Raw genomic sequence first — 21960 nt, forward strand, 5'->3', positions numbered from 1 at the left:
CCTGATACTCTTGTCCGGTGAATCCAGCTTAAACGCAACCTCAAGTTCAATCTTAAAAGGAAAAGATTTCATCAGAGACCAGGACAATGTTTCTCAAAGAGTAGCATGCAATTCACATGGCAACCACCTGGAATTTTTTTTTTTTTTTTTTGAAAACTTTTTTTAATACGAGTTTTAAAGCCTCAATTCTAGACCTGTTAAATCTAGAGTTTCTAAGGCTGGGGGGCCAGAAATCTGCATTTTATTATTTATTTATTTATTTATTTATTTTTAATAAAGATTTTATTTATTTATTTATGACAGACACAGAGAGAAAGGCAGAGGGAGAAGCAGGCTCCATGCAGGGTGCCTGATGTGGGGCTCAATCCCTGGGTCTCGAGGATCATGCCTTGGCCTGAAGGTGGCGCTAAACCACTGAGCCACTGGGGCTGCCCTATTTATTTATTTTAAAGATTTTATTTATTTATGTGACACAGAGAGAGAACAAGCAGGGGTAGTGGCAGGCAGAGGGAGGGGGAGAAAGCGGCCCCCTAATCCCATATAGGGCTCAATCTAAGGACCCTGGGATCATAACCTGAGCCAGGGCAGATGCTTAACCCACAGAATCACCCAGACACCTCTCAGAAATTTGCATATTAAACAGCACCCCCACATGAGATTTGAAAAGCACAGTTGCATGGTGTAGGCTTTGTTCCAAACTGCCTTGGCCTCAGCAGCTTCCCCCCCTCCATCCACTGGAGTCTGGCACCAATCTCCCAGCTCCCTTCTGTGCACCGGCCTCCCCCAGGCAACCCGCACATGGCCAGAGCCACACTGTGAGGCAATCCCTCTATCCTTGACCCCTTCCTCTGCAGAGCCAGTGATGACTTTATCTCCGGATGATAAAGCACAGCCTTCAGCCGGGGAGCATTTAAGACAGGAACACGGGCTGGTCCCAGCCACAGCTGCAGGACCCAGAGGCAGACCCTGCTGGGCTCGGGCCAGGAGGGAAGAAGCCACCTGGAGAGCAGAGGCAAGAGCCCCAGTGGCCACAGCACCGCTCCCCTGCCTGTCCCCACTGCCTTAAACCATGCTTCTAGCCACGTTTAAGCTGTGTGCAGGGAGCTCCTACAGACACGTGCGCAACATGAAGGGTGAGGTCCCTGGACTGGGGGAGGGGCTGCGGGTGCTCAGGCCGCGTGGTTGTGCGGGACTGGGGAGCAGGCCCCTCAGGCGCTGATCCCATGTGCAACTGCACCAGTCGCTTCCCTTCTGGAGCTCCCCATGTGAACAGCTGGGCTGGATGCTTAGATACCTGTGTCCCTTCAGGATCCTGTCACTGCTGCCCTCCTCTCTGGGGCCCCACCTTTTCTTGAGCTCGTCCTGACTTTGCCTAGATTGGCACGGAGGCTACCAGGAAAGTCTCAGCCTCGGTGCATGCAGTGGGCGTGAGCCTTGACTTCCAGCGGGCCGTGTGGGCAAGCCTGAGACATGCGCAGGGACGGGGTGGGGAGAAAAAGACGGGAGAGGGAACCCAGAGAAGAGCAGAGGAAAGAGAGAAAGTGGGTGCAGCTGGAAGTCTTATTATTGTACCATGGGGAGGCAGAACCAGTTACCGAAGCCTGATTTTGTGGTGCTCATCAAGATTCCAGGTCATCAGAGTCAATCCCCTGTGGTCACTGAATGGCACACAAACCAATCTCGAGTGCTTTCCAGTTACACTGGATTGAACTGGCTTCCATTCAGATGGAAGCCATGCTTGGAAGACTTGTACCAGCAGTGGGCCTGTTGTCACCAGATCAATAAGACCAGCTCGCTCTGACCCAGCGGCACACAAAGCAATTACTCATGCAAAGACCCCCGGCTGCTGACAAATACACAGACTACAGGGGATGGGGGTCTTCAATTCTCCTTCGGCAGCAGATTTTTTCTGGTTGAACAAAGCTTCTCTTTCAAGAAGGAAACTTCCCTGGGCTCTGGTACAGCTCCTGCCTCCAGGCAGGACCAGGCCTGGCCCACCCAGATGGAAGGTAGACTCTGGGCCCAGGAGGCAGCCTGGCACAGAGTAACAGCCCTGGACTGGGAGATGGCCTGGCTCTGGTTCCAGTCCCCACTAGGGATCTGTGTTCCTGAGCAAGTCACCTCCCTCTCCTCATCTGTGGCAAGGTGAAGCGGTGGATTGGTCGCCCTCTAGGGGTATTTTGCTATCCTAAGCAACCATTTCCTCTGCTCTCCACAGGGCTGAGGCACCAGGCTATGCTGGCCATCGGCCAGGAGCTGAACCGGAGGGCGCTGGGGGGCCCAACCCCAGGTGCGTGGATTAACCAGGTTCAGCGTCGGAGCTCTCTGCTTGGTAAGCCCAGGCTTCTGGACTTGTGCCAGTGGTGTGAGCTCGAGCTCGTGCGTGCTGCTCTGGTTCCCTCCCACCACCCCTGCCTCCCCCTAACCCTAAGCTGGCCTCACTCACTTACTTTGAGAAGATGGGACTGGAGTTCCTGAAGGCCAGACCCCTGTCAGCTGCAGCTGTGTGTCTAACTTTGCCTGTGAGCCTGACCCCATGGCTTTCGTCTTGGCTCTTCAAGGGAAAGAGCAGACCCAGATTCCAAGGGATGGAAGTCGGAGGGAGGCCAGGGAAACAGAGGCAAACTTGGGCTCTCCTTGGCTGTGTATCTAGGTTCTCGGCTGGAAGAAACCCTCTACAGCGACCAGGAGCTGGCCTATATCCGGCAGGGAGAGGAAGCCATGCAGAAGGCCCTGGGCATCCTCAGCAATCAGGAAGGCTGGAAGAAGGAGAGCCAGCAGGTAAGGGTGGGCCTGGAGGAACCCACGTTCCTCACTGTTCCTCTGCTGTCCTCAAGGCCTCAGAATTCCTGCCTCATTTGCCAAGTGCTAGTTTTAATTTGAAAATTCTCCTTTTCCAAGAATACATCCTCAGATACTCCTTTTGCCCATCACAGACATCCTGGAGACTGGTGTTCTAGAAACACTGTCACCTGGATCCTCAGTTACCCTCCAAACACATTGTACACCTAGTTTGCCAGGGACCACACAGTGACGGTCCTGCATGCATTGGAGGCCTCACCACGCTGGTCAGAAGAGCCAGTACCAAGGCCCAGTGCTGCTGCTGTTCAGCCGTCCTCACAGCTGAGCTTGCAGGGCTGATCTGAGCTCAGCCACAACAGGGCTGGACCCCGAGGCCTTCTGAGTTTCCTGGCTCCTGAGCACCGCATCCTGAATCGGAACCAGTAACAGGCACATGTTCAAGGCCACTGGCTCCATTGAGTCTCTTGTGGCTGTACTTCACCCAAAAGCTTCCATGCTGCCTGTTGCCTAAAGTTTAGGTAAACCCTCCCTTTCTCCAAGTTCTGAGTTAGCAGACCACTGGTTTGGGGTCAGGAAATCTGGGGTGTAGGTCCAGCAATGCCCTTAGGCTAAGGGTCTCTGGGCCTACATCCTTCTGCTGTAAGGCAAGGTACTGGACTGAACATGTCTTTAAGATCCCACCTGGCATGCTGTGTATGTAATTAGGCGGTGGTGGAGCAGACTTTCCCACTCCCAGGTTTGTCTCGTTCAGAACTTTGGCTTCTGAGGTCGAGTAGGGGCCTCTACAGTTGGACTTACCCACACCCAACAGCATTTACCACCAAGAAAAAAGGGTCCAGGAGCAGGCAGGTTGCTTGTTAAAGCTCCGGCAGATGCACGAGGCTTGTGGCAGGAAAGATTAGCAACTGTTTTCATCAGAAGTAATGCTAGGCTTCTTAGGGCTTAGCTTGGAGCTGTGTGTGCCACTTCCCTACCTGTTGCCTGCCTTGCCTGTGTGCCTTAAGCTAGGAATACTTTTTTCTAACCTTTATCCTGAGGTTAATTTTTTCTCCCTGATAGGCAAATGGGGACAAAGTACTCAGTAAGGTGGTCCCAGATGTGGGCAAGGTATTCCGTTTGGAGGTGGTGGTGGACCAGCCCATGGAGAGGCTTTATGAAGAGCTTGTGGAACGCATGGAAACAATGGGAGAGTGGAACCCGAATGTCAAGGAGGTCAAGGTAAGGAGAGTCTGGGTGTGAGTGGCAGAAAGCCACAGGAACTCAGTCTGCAAGGTGTGCCACAGAGGCCGCAAGCTGTGGGTAGTGCCTTAGACCCAGCACTGGCTGAGTAGTGATTCTGGCTCCCTGTGGCTTGGTAGGTCCTGCAGAAGATTGGAAAAGATACAGTCATCACCCATGAGCTGGCTGCAGAATCAGCAGGAAACCTGGTGGGGCCCCGGGACTTTGTGAGTGTGCGCTGTGCCAAGCGCCGAGGCTCCACCTGTGTGTTGGCTGGCATGGCCACACATTTCGGGGAGATGCCTGAGCAGAAAGGTGTCATCAGGTAATACTGGCCGTCCCTCAAAACCTCTCTTCCCTAACACAGGCTTGTGGGCATGCACCCATCAGGTGTGTGATGAATCCTCAGCTCCAAGAAACCAGTCCTTGGTCTCTTCCTTCAGCTTGCTTTTACACAGAAGTATTCTTTTTCCATAGTAGGGAAGGAAGACAAGTTTGGCCCTACTTACATAGCCAGTTTGTCCTGACCTTCCAAGAGAGCTTAAACACCTTAGTAATTTTCTAAAACATGAGGCAAGGCTGAGGTTTAGCTGGTATGCTCAGGTATGACCGAACATACTGTCGATTAAAATGTAATCCATACCACTTAGAACACAGCTGTTGCCTCAGTTTCCCAGGGCCCCAGCCACTACCCTGGACCCTTTCTCTGGTGTTCAGCAACTAAAAGGCACCACAGGAGGCCTCCAGGCTCCAGCTCCATTTGGCATTTGTTCTGATGAGCTGGTAACCACGCCAACTGTTAAATATCACCCTTGGCAAATAATATTTCTGAGACTTAGAAAAGACAAGGTAATAGAGAAGCATAGCTAATATTAAGTTGGCAGCATAAGAATTCTGCATGGTTCTCCTGACTTGATTTCTCTTCACTTGCCAGAGGTGAGCATGGTCCCACGTGCATGGTGCTCCATCCCCTGGCTCAAAGTCCCTCAAAGACCAAACTCACTTGGCTGCTCAGCATTGACCTCAAGGTGAGGAGCACAGGGTGGCTCAGTGGGTGGGTGGTGGGGAGAAAAACTGGCTTTGGCCCTCCTACATTGTCCCACAAGGAAGAGGGAAAATCCTCTTGCATTCAAAATGCAGATTGTCGGAGGGAAGAGGCTCGAGTTATGGCCTACTGTTCCATCACCTCAAAAGCCTACAATAGCTCCATTTTACCTCTATTAAATTTCAACTCTTCAGTTATCAATGTGGAAAGAAGGAAACTTAGGCCCCAAAAGATATGGTTGCTAGCTCAGAGTCACACACCTGGGAAGAGAGTAGTTCTGTGCTTCTTACACTGTCAGGACAGCAGGGTAGGGATGCAGTCCTCCTGGTCAACTCTAAGGTCGCATCTATAAACAGAGCTGAAGACCAAGCCCTAAGTAACCCATGTTTGTGATAGGGCACAGAGGTTTCTACAGCCGAACATCACCCACAAGATGGCCAAATTCTTCTAATTTTCTACTCTAGGGATGGCTGCCAAAGACCATCATCAACCAGGTCTTATCACAGACTCAGGTGGATTTTGCCAACCACCTGCGCAAGCACCTGGAGTCCAGCCCTGCTCCTGAAGCCAGATGTTAAGGACCAGCCTGCTGCTCCCAACTGTTCCTAGCTACACTGGCTTGCATGCTTGTCAGGAAGATCCCTGCTAGAAGCCTACAAGTCTGTTTAAGATCTTCATCTGGGGACTGAGAAATGAGGTGGGAGTGTATTTATAGAGTATGATACTGGGACTCCGATTGGTAAAATTTTAGGACCAAGAAAATGAGGGCAAGGCTTTTAAGAGCTTTATAGCTTCAATGATTAGCTGTGAAATGAAGGTCAAGGGCCCCAGCATATTTTTAAAGTTTCTTTCTGGCCCTTACATGTCTATTTAAGAGCATCTTTAAAATGCTACTAGCTGATACAGGGTGCAGAGGGCACTAAATACAGGGATTGGGACCTCATACTTTATGGGCTCATGAACTCCTCTTCCCTGCAGGCAGTGTTTGTGGACACAGCTGGGTTTTATAAAAGGTACTCTAGCAACCCTCTGCTCCTCTACCAGATAGGTAGTGAGCTGCACCAAAGACCAAGCAACTCCCCACAGCAGCAGGTGACTTCTAGAAATGTAGTCTACGTTTTCCTGATTGAAAATAAATAAATAAATAAAACTAATTAAACTAGTTCTCCTACTTCTGCCATGAGCACCAGTCAGAATAAAGAATTATAACTAACACAAAAACTTCAGTCTGTACCTGTTGAAAAATTATCTTAAAAAAAAAATCATTCTAATAAATTGCAACTTCATGCTAAAGGAGTCCTTCTAGGACTAGCTCATTAGAAGGAAAAACTACTGGGCACATAAGTTACTCAATTATTTAGAATGTTACCAGAATCTTTCATAAAGGTTTAATTTCCATGATAAGCACAAGCCAAAATTAATTCTTAAAAGAACTCTAGAACTGGTAGCTGATTGATGAGCACTGGAAAAGGGTCATGACTGAGGATTTTTATTTACCTAAATAAAAGATAAGACAAATATGAGAATGAATGATAATGTTGAACAGAAACAAATTTAATTGTTTTTCCTTGAGTGAACACTGAAACCCAAAAAGGGGAGTCTTTAATTCAGAGCTGCTTACATCAGCTTCTAGCCTGGCTCAGGGTGGCCACTTTCTCTCCTTTAACAGGTCAGTGTTTTACAATTTCAAGAGATGGTTGAAAGAGGTGATATATAGTGATAGCAAAGCACCCAAGATTCAGAGAATTTATGCTTTAAAAATATAAACTGGGGCGGGATTACTTTGTTAATGTGTATAAGCACGATGAAAACCCAGCCATCACCACTTGAAGCTTTTCTATTCTGGTTTCAATGGCATTGATGATTTAAAGCATTTGGAAACAGAGCTCCAGCTTATTTGTTAAACAGCTCAGCAAGAGTGGGAATGCTGGTATTTATTGAGCTACTGAAACTTTACATCTGAGAAAAGTATTTATTATTTATTCTGTTTCTTAGAGTGATCTCTTTTTAGCATAGATCAAATTATTGTTATCTACCTGGGGGCACTTCAGAGTGAGAGAGGATGATAGTTGTAGAAGTATTTCTAGAATTAGAAATATCTAAATACAGAATTATCATCCATTCTCAGATCAGAGAAAATGATTACTTGTTTAAAGTTGTGTGAAGCTACACTCTGGTTTTAAAAAAGAACATGCTGAAAGCAAAGAAATGGGACTTCACCACACATCATAGTTGTGATCTTGATTTTAAATTGCCTTCTTCAAACCATGCAACTGTGTCTTTGAGGGGACTGGGAGTTATTTTTCCACTTGTTTAATTTTATGTTGGAATAAAGTAAGTTGTTAGTGACAACCTGCTTGCCGAGACCATTTTATGGAAGTCTATGTGAAGAGTGGGTATTCTGTGAGCCCTTCAAATGAACTTTCTCAAAACACACAAGCACTTTGAATATGAATTATAAACAGGTAAAATCATTACTTCTGTAACTTAATTTATGAAAATATAATGTACAAAATTTTATCATTTAAATGGAGAGTGGGTGTACAAATAACATGTGGTAAATTATATTACGAAGAATTTACCTCCAGGGGCGCCTGGCTGGCTCAGTCCGTTAAACATCTGCCTTCTGTTCAGGTCATGATCCCGGGGTCCTGGGGTTGAGTCCTGCTTTGGGCTCCTTGCTCAGTGAGGAGTCTACTTCTTCTTCTCCCTCTGTGCCTCCCCTCCACTCGTGCTTGTTCTATCTTGCTCTCTCAAATAAATAAATAAAATCTTAAAAAAAAAAAATTACCTCCAGCTTCCTCTAAAGGATACTACCCTCCCTCATTTCTCTTTTAAGAGTTCTTCAAACTCTGGTCATCCAGCTTTATAACCAAGTCTGCCCTTTAAGACCAGCCATGAATGAATAGGTGTCTTTAGCCTACGATCATACTAACTCTGTTAGGTCTTCTGTGAAGAGATGTGGAATGGCCAAAACAAACAGCCAGGCTGGTTTGTTAGGAGACAAATATATTAGTCAAAGCTACTGTGTTAAGGATACCAATAGTCACTAGAGATTTGAGAGACTTCTTCAACACGCAGGAAATATGGCAACACATTCCCCACCTTGCGGTGAACCCCTCTATTTACCTAGATGGAAGGCTAGAGGCAGGGAAGTCTCTGGAGTAATCCTGGGAGGCTGACGTATTAAAAACGGGGACAGGGAAGCCATAAAAGGATCTCAAGGGAGGGCTCATTCGTTTTTTGTTTTTTCTTTAAGATTTTATTTATTTACTCATGAGAGACAGAGAGAGAAGCAAACACATAGGCAGAGGGAGAAGCAGGCTCCATGCTGGGAGCCTGATAGCGGGACTCGATCCTGGGTCTCCAGGATCATGCCCTGGGCTGAAGGTGGCGCTAAACCGCTGAGCCACTGGGGCTGGGCTGCCTGGCAGGGAGGGGGAGGGGGCCCTCATTCTTACATTCCAGCTTGTAGTATTCTGAACACTGCCCTTTTATTATCACCTATTCTGAAAACAATCTCTACATATTAACATACATGTTCAATGGGAAGAGTTGGAGGGAGACCATTAACCCTTATTGTTTATTTTCTTAAAGATTTATTTATTATTTGAGAGAGAGAGTGGGCACACTCAAGCAGTGGGGGACAGAGGGATGGCAGAGGGAGGAAAGGAGAGAATCCCCAAGCAGACTCCCTGCTGAGCCCAGAGCCTGATGGAGGGCTCTATTCCAGGACCCTGAGATCATGAGCTAAAATCAAGGGTCAGCTGCTTAACTGACTGAGCCACCCAGGTGACCCCATTAAACTTTTTAAGCTCTTGTTCACCTCAGGAGTCTGATTTCAAGGATAAAGAGAGTGGGTGGAAAGAATGGAAGCAAGAGGGTTTGGGATAGAGTCAGCAATGTGCCTGTCTCCCCCAATTCTAGCCTCAAACTGCCCACATTCCCTACCACTGTCACAAGAGGAACCCAATGTGAAAGGGAAGCAAAGTGCCACACACACTTGAAGACAAGTTTTATTTGGGAAGAGTTTCTAATTGTTAAAGCTGCAAGCAAGTTCTTTTTACAATTATAGTTCTAGAGACCTAGTAGTTTCAGAGACCCCAGTGTTCAAAAATATTTCAAAATGAATAAAAACCCACACCAAAAGGAAAGACCTTTTAGGTCTGGAATGTACAGTCACTGAAATCAGCTGTTCTCAGAAACAGACCATTTCCTTGGAAATCAGATGGGATGAAGTCAATGCCACTAAAGGAAATGCCTTTTTAAATAAGTTAGCTACTTGAACAAGATTATTCACTCCTTAGAAAATACAGTAAGATAACAAGTCCCAGGTGGTGGGATACATGGTACAGCACCAGTTTCACAGGGAGTGTATGGGATCCTAGGGTCAGCAGTTGTTGGCATATGGCACACAACATAGAAGCAGTCACCGGAAGTGGAGAGAGTGCTGAAGGGCAGGCAGTCTTTCCCAGTCTCACCCACACTTTTAACTTGCTAACAGCAGAGGCTGTGTTCCGTAGTATCTTTGGGAGAACGTTTGCAACAGTTAAAAAAACAAAAACAGGCCCCCTCCCCAATTTATTCCCCAGAAAGTCCACGTCTGCAAAGAAGAGGGATCTGGTCAGGGTTCCCATGGTGGACTCCGTCTCCCATCCACCTCTGTTTCCACATGATACAAGACATCAGCCAGAGTATGTTCTACCACAGCGCCCCAGCCCATGTCACTCATCTGTGGGGGGAACAAGAAACAGAAATGAGGCGATGAGAATAGCTACAACAAGAAGAAACAGAGATAGGAGGATGTATCGTGAATGTTACTCACGGGGCGGTAAGTGAGATCCTTTGGAGGATACTTGAAACATGGTCCAAAGTTAATGGAAACCTGGGGGAGTTCAATTCGAGCAGACATGAAAGCACAGAAGAAAACAGTGAACAAGTTGAACGTGACATGGGAACTTTTTAAATGTAGCTATGACATTCGGGGCACAAGCGGAACGAATGACATAGATTCACACTGCTAAAAGTGGTCAACATCCTGATGTTCGTCAAAAATTAGGTAAATAGACTTGATGATTTCTGTTTACAACCTAAAGATTTCCTTATTCTATTTAAATGGTGGTTACTGACAGACTAAAAATACATGGAAACTTCCAGACATTACCCTTTTAAACCATTTAAAACAACAACAAAAACCTAACAGGATCTGATGAGAGTCCCTTTCATACTGGATCATATTAAAAAAACAAAAAACACAACACAGTATAAGCAACAGTTACTAACCAACGGTAGTGGATTATCATGACTTATAACACCAGTTGACTTCTGTACCTCCTCTGTTTTACATGGAACAATAATATTTACCACATAGTACATTCAAAGGAAAAGTATGGGACACACTAACCGCACAATCTTTTATCTATCCAAGCAAATACTTCCTAAAACACCCAACTATTTTTGGAACAAAGAGTAACAGTAGGAACACATTCTCCTTTCACTCTTAGGCTATTCTAGAACTCACATCAATAGCTCTTCCAACACAACCATTCACCTATTTCCCTCAAGTCCTGTTCACAGGATGAACAGATGATACATACCGTGCAACTCTTATACAGTGAGATGGCTGGAAAATAAACCCCCTCAAAAATATCTTTGTAGGCCACACCTTGATTGACACCGTTTTTATAAAATATTATCTGAAACAAAAACCATGGTTTTACTTCAGAATTTAACCACAGAACTGAAAAACAACTCACTTGGAGAACCCTTTAGAAGTGCTCACCATGCTGGTAGTAAGGTCTTCCAAGACCAGCATATAGCTTGTGCACCAACATCTTTATACAGGACTTTAGATTTTTCAGAGCATATTCACATGCACTATTCTAGTCAGTCCTCAGGTTTTTTTGCTTTCTGAATTCTTATGTTACTTATATCAATCTGTTTTCCTATTATTCATCACATATTTCTAGAGAGTAATTTGGTCTTCGAGGGGATCCCCGGGTGGCTCAGTGGTTTAGCGCCCTGCCTTCGGCCCAGGGCGTGATCCTTGAGTCCTGGGATCGAGTCCCACACCAGGCTCCCTGCATGGAGCCTGCTTCTCCCTCTCCTCTGCCTGTGTCTCTGCCTCTCTTTCTCTGTGTCTCTCATGAATAAATACAATCTTAAAAAAAAAAATAATTTGGTCTTCCACCAATTCCCTGGAACCATACCCTTTTAAGCTTATTTGTCCCCTTCCCTTACATCAGATTCTCACTTCTGTATTTCTCCTTTGAAAATCTCTTCAGATCTTCTAAATCTCTGAATCCTCATTTTTTGTCCTTTCCCTTTTGAAATTATTCCGAATATTTTCTCTCATCCACTATCTATGGACTTCAGAAAAGGCTCTTCTTTCTGAAGCAACCTTCTCTGCCTGTTCCTCCCAGCATGAGTGATCTTCTCCCAGGCTGGATTATCCTTAGATCTATTAGTTGTTTTCCTTTATTATTTTCTCCCTAGAAACAACTGGAAAAACAAAACAAAACAAAACAAAAAAAAACTACTGGAACCCTACTTTATTTTCTCCTACATTTGCTTCTATTACTGTCCCAGGCAGCTTCACAAGATTTTTATGGAAAAATGTTTCCAGCTTAAAATTTTCTTCCACCCCTTCTCCTTCTAATTTCAGCCCTTGCGGCTGGGTCCAGTCGTGCCAGCCTTTATTTATGCTAGGACTTTGGGCAGATGTGTTTCCATCAACCTTGGAACAGGAAGTAGGGAAAGTTCTAGAGGACACTGAATGAACCATGACAGCTCCTGCTGCCTTTGGGTCACAGCAAGATCCTCTCCTATTCCAGTGTTCCTTCCTTTGAACCTGACCCTTCCTCTGAGAAGAAGAAATATCTCTGACTTGCTTCCTCAATCTCTTGCAGATTTCCCCAGTAGGCTGCTGTTTTTACCTTTTTCTCTATAGACTGGCCCTAAAGAGCCCTGATGATCCCTTTTATAGTAACAGCATGGTACCACAGGAAGAGCACAAACACAGTAGGCAGGAGTGGGAGCTTGCTCTGATGCCCCTTCAGGCTTCATTTTCCTCACTTTTATAATTAGGAGATTGGTCCCAATCTTCAAAGTCTTCTAGTTCTGACATTTTTATGACCATGACTCACCTCACTATGGGGAGTCTGCTTTAGGCTCTTCTCTGCTTTATCCACAAAGTCTTTTTCCTCAAAATACAAATAACTCTTGAACTTTATCAAAGCCTTGAAAATCAAGAAAGAAAAGAAAAAAGGAACATTGAAGCATGAGCTACATCATCATGAAATTAAAAAAAAAAAAAAAAAAAAGAAAAAAAGAAAAAGCCAGATTCACACAAATAGCATGCATCCCTTGGGCTTTGCAACAAAAATTAAAAATCTATGTGGGGTTTAGCTTTGCTAGATTTTAAACAACTACATGCATCTTAAAAACTACTGGATGGCACATACTTGTTAAACATTTTCAAAAAAGACCTTTATTTACTAAGATTTGTGAAAAAACACATACATACACATATATACTTTCACCACAACAAAAATACCCATTAAACTAAAATTAATTCATAGTTCTTTTTTCCCTCGATAATCTCAGTGAAATAACAAGTTTACTGAGCCTACAATCTCCTATTCTATAAAAACATTTTTGAGAGCCACTTCCTTTAATCCTAGTTCTGATTCTCCTATAGGTTTCCAGTTCACCCCTTCCTTGCTGGTTCCCAAGAGCCTAATTAATACTTATTCCCAGGAAAATGTATGAAATTATTATTATTTTTTATTTTGAATTTCTTAGCACATAAACACAGTAAAAAAAAAAAAAAATCAAGAGATTTTACAAGAACATAAAATGAAGAGTCTCGGGATCTCTGGGTGGTGCAGCGGTTTGGCGCCTGCCTTTGGCCCAGGGCGCAATACTGGAGATCCGGGATCGAATCCCACATCGGGCTCCCGGTGCATGGAGCCTGCTTCTCCCTCTGCCTATGTCTCTGTCTCTCTTTCTCTCTCTCTGTGACTATCATAAATAAAAAAAAAAAAAGAAGAGTCTCTCTCCCTCTCACCATGTCACTCAACACGCAAGTTTTGCTTTCCCAAAAACAACCTCTTTTCCAGTGTTCTTGTATCCTTCTAGAAAGTCTAGGCATATATTAGTATTTCAAAATTAAAATACATACACACACACAAACCCACACCAGACAAAAATAAGGAAGCAAAAAGGACCGATACTACATAATTTGAAGACTTACTCTAAAACTACAATAATCAAGACAGTGTGGTACTGGCATAAAGGTCAACAAATAGATCAATGGGATAGAGAGCTCAAGAACAAACTCTACTTTCCACTTGTAAAATCATCTGATTTTCACAAAGGGCAACAAAGAAATAAGCATAAAAGTTTTCAAAAAATGGGGTTAGGATAATTGGATATCCATGCATATGGAAGAAAAAATTAACTTTGATCCCTACACTTCATACCATACACAAAGAGTAATTCAAGGTGGATCAGAGACCTAAATGTAAAAGCTAAAACCATGTTTTCAAAGGAAAACATGGAAGAATACCTTCATGAGTGGAAAGTAGGCAAAGAATTATTAACTCATAGAAAGCAATTTAAATGTAAAAGAAAAATTTGATAGATTTCTTTTTTTTTCTTTTTTCTTTTTTAAATTTTATTTATGATAGTCACACAGAGAGAGAGAGAGAGAGGCAGAGACACAGGCAGAAGGAGAAGCAGGCTCCATGCACCGGGAGCCTGATGTGGGATTCGATCCTGAGTCTCCAGGATCGTGCCCTGGGCCAAAGGCAGGCGCCAAACCGCTGCGCACCCAGGGATCCCGATAGATTTCTTAAATTAAAAACTTCCATTTCATCAGAAGACACCATTAAGACATAAATAAGTCACAGACTAGGAGCCACCAAAATGGCTAAAATTAAGTTGATAGACAACAAATGCTGAGAACGATATGAAGCAACTACAATTACCACACATTGTAGCTGGGAGTGGAAAGAGTCTGGTAACTGCTTCTAAAACTAAATAGGGATCCCTGGGTGGCGCAGCGGTTTGGCGCCTGCCTTTGGCCCAGGGCGCGATCCTGGAGACCCGGGATCGAATCCCACGTCGGGCTCCCGGCATGGAGCCTGCTTCTCCCTCTGCCTGTGTCTCTGCCCCTCTCTCTCTCTCTCTCTCTCTCTCTCTCTCTCTCTGTGTGACTATCATAAATAAAGAAAAAAAAATTAAAAAAAAAAAAAAACTAAATACATTAACTACCTTACGGCCCAGTAATTGCATTTCTAGCTGCTGACCCAAAAGAAACAAAAACATGTTTACAAAAACATCTGTATAAGAAAGTTCTAGTCACTTTTATTCCTAACACCCGCAAACCTGAAATAGCCCAAGTGTCTATCCACAGGAAAATGGAGTTATCTTATCTAGTAATTCCATTACTGGGTATTTACCCAAAGAACAAAAAATACTAATTCAAAAAGATATATGCATCTCTATCTTTATTGAGCATTATTTACAACAGCCAAATTATGGGAGCAACCCAATTACTTACCTATAGAGGAATGGATAAAGATGTGGTGTATACAAAATAGGATATTACTCAGCCATAAAAAAAGAACAAAATCTTGCTACTATTTGTAACAACATAGATGGAGCTAGACAGTATAATGCTAAGTGAAATAAGTCAGAGAAAGACAAATATCATATGATTTCATTCATATGTGGAATTTAAGAAACACAACAAACAAAAAAACCCAGACTCAACAAGACAGAACAAATTGGTGGTTACTAGAGGGAGGTAGGTGGGGGGGATGCGTGAAATAAGTGAAGGGGATTAAAAGTACACTTATCATGATAAGCACTAATACACAGAATTGTTGAATCACTACATCGTGCACTTGAAACAAATACTGTATGTTATTTATATTGGAATCTTAAAATTTTTTAAAAATAGGAAAATGGATAGTTGTATATCAGTTATATCTCAATAAAGCTGGAAAAAATAGGAAAATGGATAAATCCACTGCGTGTATTCATACAATGCAACACTACTCCACAACAGAAGGAAACAAGCGACAGATACATGCAAAAACATAAGTGAATCTCCAAAGCATTATGTCAAACAATAAAAGCCAGATACAAAGCCTACATAGTACATGGCTCAATTCACTTAAGTTTAAGAACAATTAAAACGTATAGGATTATGATAGGGGAAAAAAATTTCTAGATGGTGGTTGGCTCTCTAAGGGATGGGAGTTAGGACTGACTGGGAAAGAGCATGAGGGAACTTCTTGGGGTGATAAGATTCTAATGTCTTCTTAGGGATTTGGGCCAAACTCAAAACTCAGTGAATTTATACTTAAAATCTGTACATTTCATTTTAGGTAAGTTTTATATCAAAAGAAAAAGCTAAATCAAGGTTGCACTCTAGCTATTGACATGTATCCTGAAGTACGTGGGCAGGAGTGAGGTATATTGATGGCTATACCTCTCTGAAGTATATTAAAACAAGATGGACGGACAGATGGGTGGGTAGGTGGAGGAATGAGCAAATAATAGGCTCATGGTAGAATCTAGGTGATGGGTATTCGGACAATGACTTTAAAATTCTTTCAACTTTGTTGTATCTAAAAACTTTCATAGCGAAATGTCAGAAAAACGTGAATGGTAGGTCAGCATTACAAGAGAACACCCAGGCCGCAATTGCAGGCATTTGTTAGCTGCCACAGATCTTCAAACCCTGAGAAATCTCTGAGGAGGACAAACTCACCTTATCTTTGTAAGTATCGGGCAGTGACTTGGCTGTCTCTGTGTCTTCAGGAAGATTGATATAGAATCCCAGCACGTCTCCCTGTCCATAGCCAGAAGAGTAGTGTTTGCCAATCGACTGGTGGAACTTGGTTCCTTTTTTGCTTCGCCATGAATAGCTAAATTTATCATAACCTAAGGGAGCTTGAAGGTTACCTGTTCCGATTAAGAAATTTACAGGAAGTCAAAAGACTGCAAATCAAATCTGGTTTGCTGACAAAAAAATTCTCCTTTCATTATATTTTTTGGTCAGTTTTACAAAATTGCAAACCACCCAATCCTTCAGGAAGTGAATTTTCTGCCCAATAAGCTGAAAAGTCATGAAGCTCAGCCAGATGGTCTATACCTCTCCGCCAGCTGCGATGGCCGCACAACAGCTTCCACTCACCTAACGGCTGGGACCAACCCAGTCTGGCAGCGGTGTCTGGCGGCATCTCATCCACTGTGATTTCAAAGTACCAGGAGCCTTTCCGTACTCCATGAGAAGCCCGGACCATGGAATAGCCCTTCTCTCCAACTACAGTGAGCCGGTCATCGGAGATCTTTAGCTGGGGAGCTGCAGTGTGAAGATGAAAACAATGGCCCGCAACTTACTGGAGGCACTTGGAGACAACTGCCCCCCAAGCCAGAGTCTCCAGGAAAATGGAGTAAGAAATCAGAATATTAGGTCAGGAATCTGCAGTATTAGTTCAGGAGTTTCAAAATCTCAACAGAAGACATGGCTGAAGGTGAGAGGAAAAAAAAAGGAATAAAGTAGTCAGGTAATCTAGTTTCTACTAAAAGTGATATTAAATTAACAGGTTAAAATTAATGATGCTAGTCCCTAAAATGTAACAAACTAATTATAATGTGCTTGGGTCTTTTTTTTTTTAATATTTTATTTATTTATTCATGAGAGAGAGAGACACAGGCAGAGGGAGAAGCAGGCTCCATGCAGGGAGCCCGACGTGGGACTCGATCCTGGGTCTCCAGGATCAGGCCCTGGGCTGAAGGCGGCGCTAAACTGCTGAGCCACCCGGGCTGCCCCTGTGCTTGGGTCTTGATTTGTATAAACCATTCCCCCCCTCCTTTTTTTTTTAAGTAAGTTTTATACTGAATGTGGGGTTTGAACTCACAACCCTGGAATCAAGTTGCATGCTCTACCTACTGAGCCAGCCAGGTGCCCCTGTATAAACCATCCTTTAATAGACCCAATATTTTATTTTGAAATAATTTTAGACTTTCAAAAATAGTACACATTCCCCATATGTCCCTCACCTGGCTTCCCCAAATGTTAACACCATCTGTGGCCACAACACAATTATCAAAACCAGAAAATTAGTATTAATAATACAATGCTATTAACTAATCTATAGATCATCTTCAAATCAAGCCAATTGGCCAAATAATATCCTTCTTCTGTTCCAGGATCTAATCCAACATCCCACATTTCACTTAGTTGTCATGTGTCCTTAGTTTCTTCCAATCTGAGACAGTTTAAGTCTTTCATGACCATGACATTTTGAAGAGTACTGGTCACTTTCATTTATAGAATGTCCCTCAATTAGGTTTTTCTGATGTTTTCTCCAATTTAAGTACAGGTAATGCTTTTTGTGACTGGAACATCACTGAAGTAAATAATGCTGTGCTGCTCAGTATATCTTATGAGGAAACACATGATATCAAAATGTCCATGTTATACTTTGAGCACTTGACTATCACGGTGCCTTACAGGTTTCTCCACTATAAAGCTACTATTTTCTAAAACAAGACAAAATCAGAAAGGGAGAAAAACCATAAGAGACTTTTTTTTTTAAAGATTATTATTATTATTTTTAAGATTTTATTTATTTGTTCATGAGAGACACACAGAGCGAGAGAGGCAGAGACACAGGCAGAGTGAGAAGCAGGCTCCATGCATGGAGCCTGACGTGGGACTCGATTCCCGGTCTCCAGGATCACGCCCTGGGCTGAAGGAGGCGCTAAACCGCTGAGCCACCCGGGCTGCCCAAGAGACTCTTAATCATAGGAAACAAACTGAGGGTTGATGGAGGGTAGTAGGGGATGTGGTAACTGAGTGATGGGCATTAAGGAGGACATGTGATGGAATGAGCACTGGGTATTACATAAGACTGATGAGTCACTGACCTCTACCTCTGAAACTAATTAATACATTATATGTCAATTAACTGAAATAAAATTTAAAAAATTAAAAAAATAAAGTTACTATTTTCCCTTTGTAATTGGTAAGAATTTTGTGGGGGAGATAAAAAGATATTTGACACAATCAAGGAAATCTGATTATGGACTGAAGTTAGATGATAGCAAGGAATGATCTATTTTGTTAAGAGTGAGCATTGTGGTTATTAAGAGAAAACAACCCCATCTTTTAGAAATGCATATTTTTTAGAGGTATGTAGGGTGAGATTTGTCTTAAAAATTCAGGAAAAAGGGATCCCTGGGTGGCGCAGCGGTTTGGCGCCTGCCTTTGGCCCAGGGCGCGATCCTGGAGAACCGGGATCGAATCCCACATCGGGCTCCCGGTGCATGGAGCCTGCTTCTCCCTCTGCCTGTGTCTCTGCCTCTCTCTCTCTCTGTGACTATCCTAAATAAAAAAAAAAAAATTTTTTTTAAATTCAGGAAAAAAAAGAGAGGCAAAAAACCCAGATAAAATAAATATGGCAAAAACTTGACAATTGTTAAATCTAGGTGAAAAGTATATGAAGGTTCACTGTATTCATCTTTCTACCTTTGTGTATGTTTGAAACTTTACTATGAGGAAATTATGCAAGATAAGGGGACAATCTAAACAAACTGGAGGGGATATTGCGACTTGGAAGTGAAGAAAAGCAATGACAAGATAGGAGAGCATTTCCAGGTGATTTTTATCAACATGGAAACAACCACAAATCCAGTTAAGGCCAGTGAGAAAAAGAAGTTGAAATATTGTTTGTAACACTCAAAGTTGTCTGACTTCTACAGGAGGAAGCAAAAAATTGAGATTAGCTATAGCTTTTATTTTTTATTTTATTTTTTTAAGATTTATTTATTTATGATAGACATAGAGAGAGAGAGAGGGGGGCAGAGACCCAGGAGGAGGGAGAAGCATGCTCCATGCCAGGAGCCCAATGTGGTTCTAGATCCCGGGACTCCAGGATTGCACCCTGGGCCAAAGGCAGGCGCTAAATCGCTGAGCCACCCAGGGATCCCCAGCTATAGCTTTTATAAAGGCCTTTACGACTTACAAAGTACTTTCACAGGTAGATAGGTAGGTAGACAGACCCTGACTCTCTCAACTACCATTTCTACAGTGCAGATGGAGCAGCAGATGATGTGGCTGTTCAAGAGCGCACTGCAGGTCAGTGTGGCATGGCTGACTAAAAAGCCCTGCCCCTGCGCTCTGTTACACAGAGCCACAATGGCTCATGTACTAGGCAGATACAATGATAACTTCCTTAAATTAAATGCATGTTGCTTAGCACAACTTTCTTAGGCATTTCGCAAATTCTAACTTCTCAAATACAAATATTTCTTCCCTTACCCCTTCCTGGGCAATTCACCCCTAAAGCCACTAGGTGGGGGGTGAGCAAGGCAAGTGTCCAGGATGGAATAGGACACTAAAGGGTGTACCTCCTCCTAAAGTACTAATTACATAGGGGAAAAAAGTAACTTTTCAGAGGATAACCTGGCAGATACCACCTTAGCCAAATGATCAAAGTGGACATCATCAGTAATGGGACAAATTAAAATCATGTACCACATGACAGGATACAACATGAAGAACATAGATAGCATTGATTTAATGCTATTTCTGTCAAAGATGCAGAACTGAATCAAATCCTAAGGAGTCAACCAGACAAACTCAAATTGCAAGATATTCTATAAAACAAGTGCACTCTCATTTTCAAAAGCTTCAAGGTCCTCAAAATCTAGGAAATAGAAAAACTGTTCCAGATTGAAGAAGACTTAAAAGACATGACATCTATGGACACTTGGGTGGCTCAGTGGTTGAGCATCTGCCTTCCACTCAGGGCATGGTCCCGGGGTCCTGGGATCAAGTCCCACATTGGGCTCCCTGTGGGGAGCCTGCTTCTCCCTCTGCCTGTGTCTCTGCTCCTATCTCTCATGAATAAATAAAATCTTAAAAAAAAAGACATGACATCTAAAAGCAGCAAATGATTCTCAATGGGATCCTTTGCTATAATGACATTACTGTGTCAACTGAAGAAACTTGAGTAGGATCTGAGGGTCATCAGATGGTAGCAATCAGTGTTAATTTCCTGTCTTTGATGGTTATATACTGGTTCTGTAAGAATGTGACAGTTAAAAAAAATATCCACTAACTCTTTGATACTCTTCATTTGAAGAGGTAGAGCCTAATTTCCCTCCACCTGAGTGTGGGCTGAACATAGGGACTCACTTCTAACAAAACAAAGTTGAAGCAACTAACCAGCTTCAAAGACAGGTCACAGAAGACACTCAAACTCTACTGCTCTCCTGGATCACTTGCACTGGGAGGAGTTAACATCCATGGATAAGGATAATTAGTCTATGGAGAGGCCCACATGGTGAGGCTCTGAGAGAATCCTGTCAAAGTGACATGAGTGAGCCATCTTGGAAATAAGTCTTCCAGCCTGTCGAGTCCTCAGAGACGATAGGCCCCGCTAAGAGCTTGACTGCAACCACATGAATGCTACTGAAACATGCCACACAGCTAAGCTGCTCCCAGATTCCCAACCTTAAAAACTGTGGGAGATAATGAACATTTATAGTTTTAGACTGCTAAGTTTTATGGTACTTTGTTAAGCAGCATTAAATAACACAAGGGGAACATCCTTACTTGTAAGAATTACATCATCAAGTTCAAAAAATGAGAGGGGGTCATGGCAACTTACTCTCGAATGGTTCAGAAAAAAAAGTTCAGTACTGTTCTTACAACTTTTTTATACATCTGAGATTATTTCAAAATAAAAACTTTAAAAGATACCATACAAATTTATCATTAATTTTTCAAAGGCTCAGCATAAATAGCATAAACAGCAAGCAGCCACTGCTATCCTATATTAAGTTTTAAAAAAATAGGATCCCTGGGTGGCACAGCAGTTTGGCGCCTGCCTTTGGCCCAGGGCGCGATCCTGGAGACCCGGGATCGAATCCCACGTTGGGCTCCCGGTGCATGGAGCCTGCTTCTCCCTCTGCCTGTGTCTCTGCCTCTCTCTCTCTCTCTCTGTGTGTGACTATCATAAATAAAACAAAATAAAAAATAAAAAATAAAAAATAAAAAATAAATAAATAATTAACTATTAAGGGCCAGTATTCTTTTTTTTTCCTTCTTCCAGGATTATAGCTATTATGTATAATGAAATAAGTCTCACTTCTTACACCCTGAAGTCACTTATATGGCTCTTCCCTACTATCAAAGTATGCTTGCCACTACCAGAAGTCAAACAATCCATATATAATGGACATGACACCATAGGATTCCTGCCCTTCCAAATGACCAGCATCAATGTGTTAGTTTTTTTTATAAATTTAATTTTAATTTTATTTTTTAAAAGTAATCTCTACACCCAGCATGGGACTCCTACTCACAACTCCAAGATCAAGAGTCACACACTCCACTGACTGAGCCAGGCAGGCACTCCTACAAGTCTTAGTTTTTAGCATTAAATCAAGAAATAATGGGTTTTCAAATGCAATAAGTATGTATGTGACCTGTTTAGAACTAATTCAAAGAAACAACTGAAAGGCATATTTTAAACCATGGAAATGTGAATATGTGAATTCACATATGTGAATATGTGATTATTAGATCATTAAGGAATTATTATTCATTTTGGTTAGGGATAATAATGGTATAATAGTTATATTTTAAAGAAACCTTGTTTGACATACATACAGAGTGAAATAATATGCTATTTGGAATTTTCATTAATACTCTAGAAAACAACAAAAATTCATAAGGTACACTCGTCTAAAAGTAGTGAGTTTAGGGCAGCCCCAGTGGCTCGGCGGTTTGGCGCTGCCTTCATTCTGGGATGTGAATTTGGAGACCTGGGATCGAGTCCCACGTCGGGCTCCTTGCATGGAGCCTG

The 21960-nt window shown here is 42.9% G+C and overlaps 2 protein-coding genes across 9 annotated transcripts in view; one reads left to right on the forward strand and one right to left on the reverse strand.

Moving 5' to 3' along the window:
• The first annotated feature begins 1000 nt into the window (after nt 1–1000).
• Nucleotides 1001–5670, forward strand: STAR (steroidogenic acute regulatory protein). Its single transcript, NM_001097542.1, is given in 7 exon segments — nt 1001–1133; nt 2219–2332; nt 2654–2781; nt 3862–4020; nt 4161–4345; nt 4955–5048; nt 5530–5670. Coding segments are annotated over 7 exon segments (858 nt in total). The 5' UTR covers nt 1001–1069; the 3' UTR covers nt 5644–5670.
• A 3393-nt stretch (nt 5671–9063) lies between these two features.
• Nucleotides 9064–21960, reverse strand: part of ASH2L (ASH2 like, histone lysine methyltransferase complex subunit) — a 32255-nt gene continuing 19358 nt past the window's right edge. For all 8 annotated transcript variants that reach the window (XM_038560084.1, XM_038560085.1, XM_038560086.1 and 5 more), the window contains 6 exons: nt 16275–16442; nt 15849–16042; nt 12211–12303; nt 10663–10761; nt 9891–9950; nt 9064–9797 (listed from right to left, as the gene is read on the reverse strand). In XM_038560084.1, the coding sequence (XP_038416012.1) occupies nt 9690–9797; nt 9891–9950; nt 10663–10761; nt 12211–12303; nt 15849–16042; nt 16275–16442 (722 nt within the window). In that variant the 3' untranslated portion in view covers nt 9064–9689. The remainder of the gene's footprint in view (nt 9798–9890; nt 9951–10662; nt 10762–12210; nt 12304–15848; nt 16043–16274; nt 16443–21960) is intronic.

The sequence above is a fragment of the Canis lupus genome, chromosome 16, assembly GCF_011100685.1.
Source record: "Canis lupus familiaris isolate Mischka breed German Shepherd chromosome 16, alternate assembly UU_Cfam_GSD_1.0, whole genome shotgun sequence".
Taxonomy (NCBI): domain Eukaryota; kingdom Metazoa; phylum Chordata; class Mammalia; order Carnivora; family Canidae; genus Canis; species Canis lupus.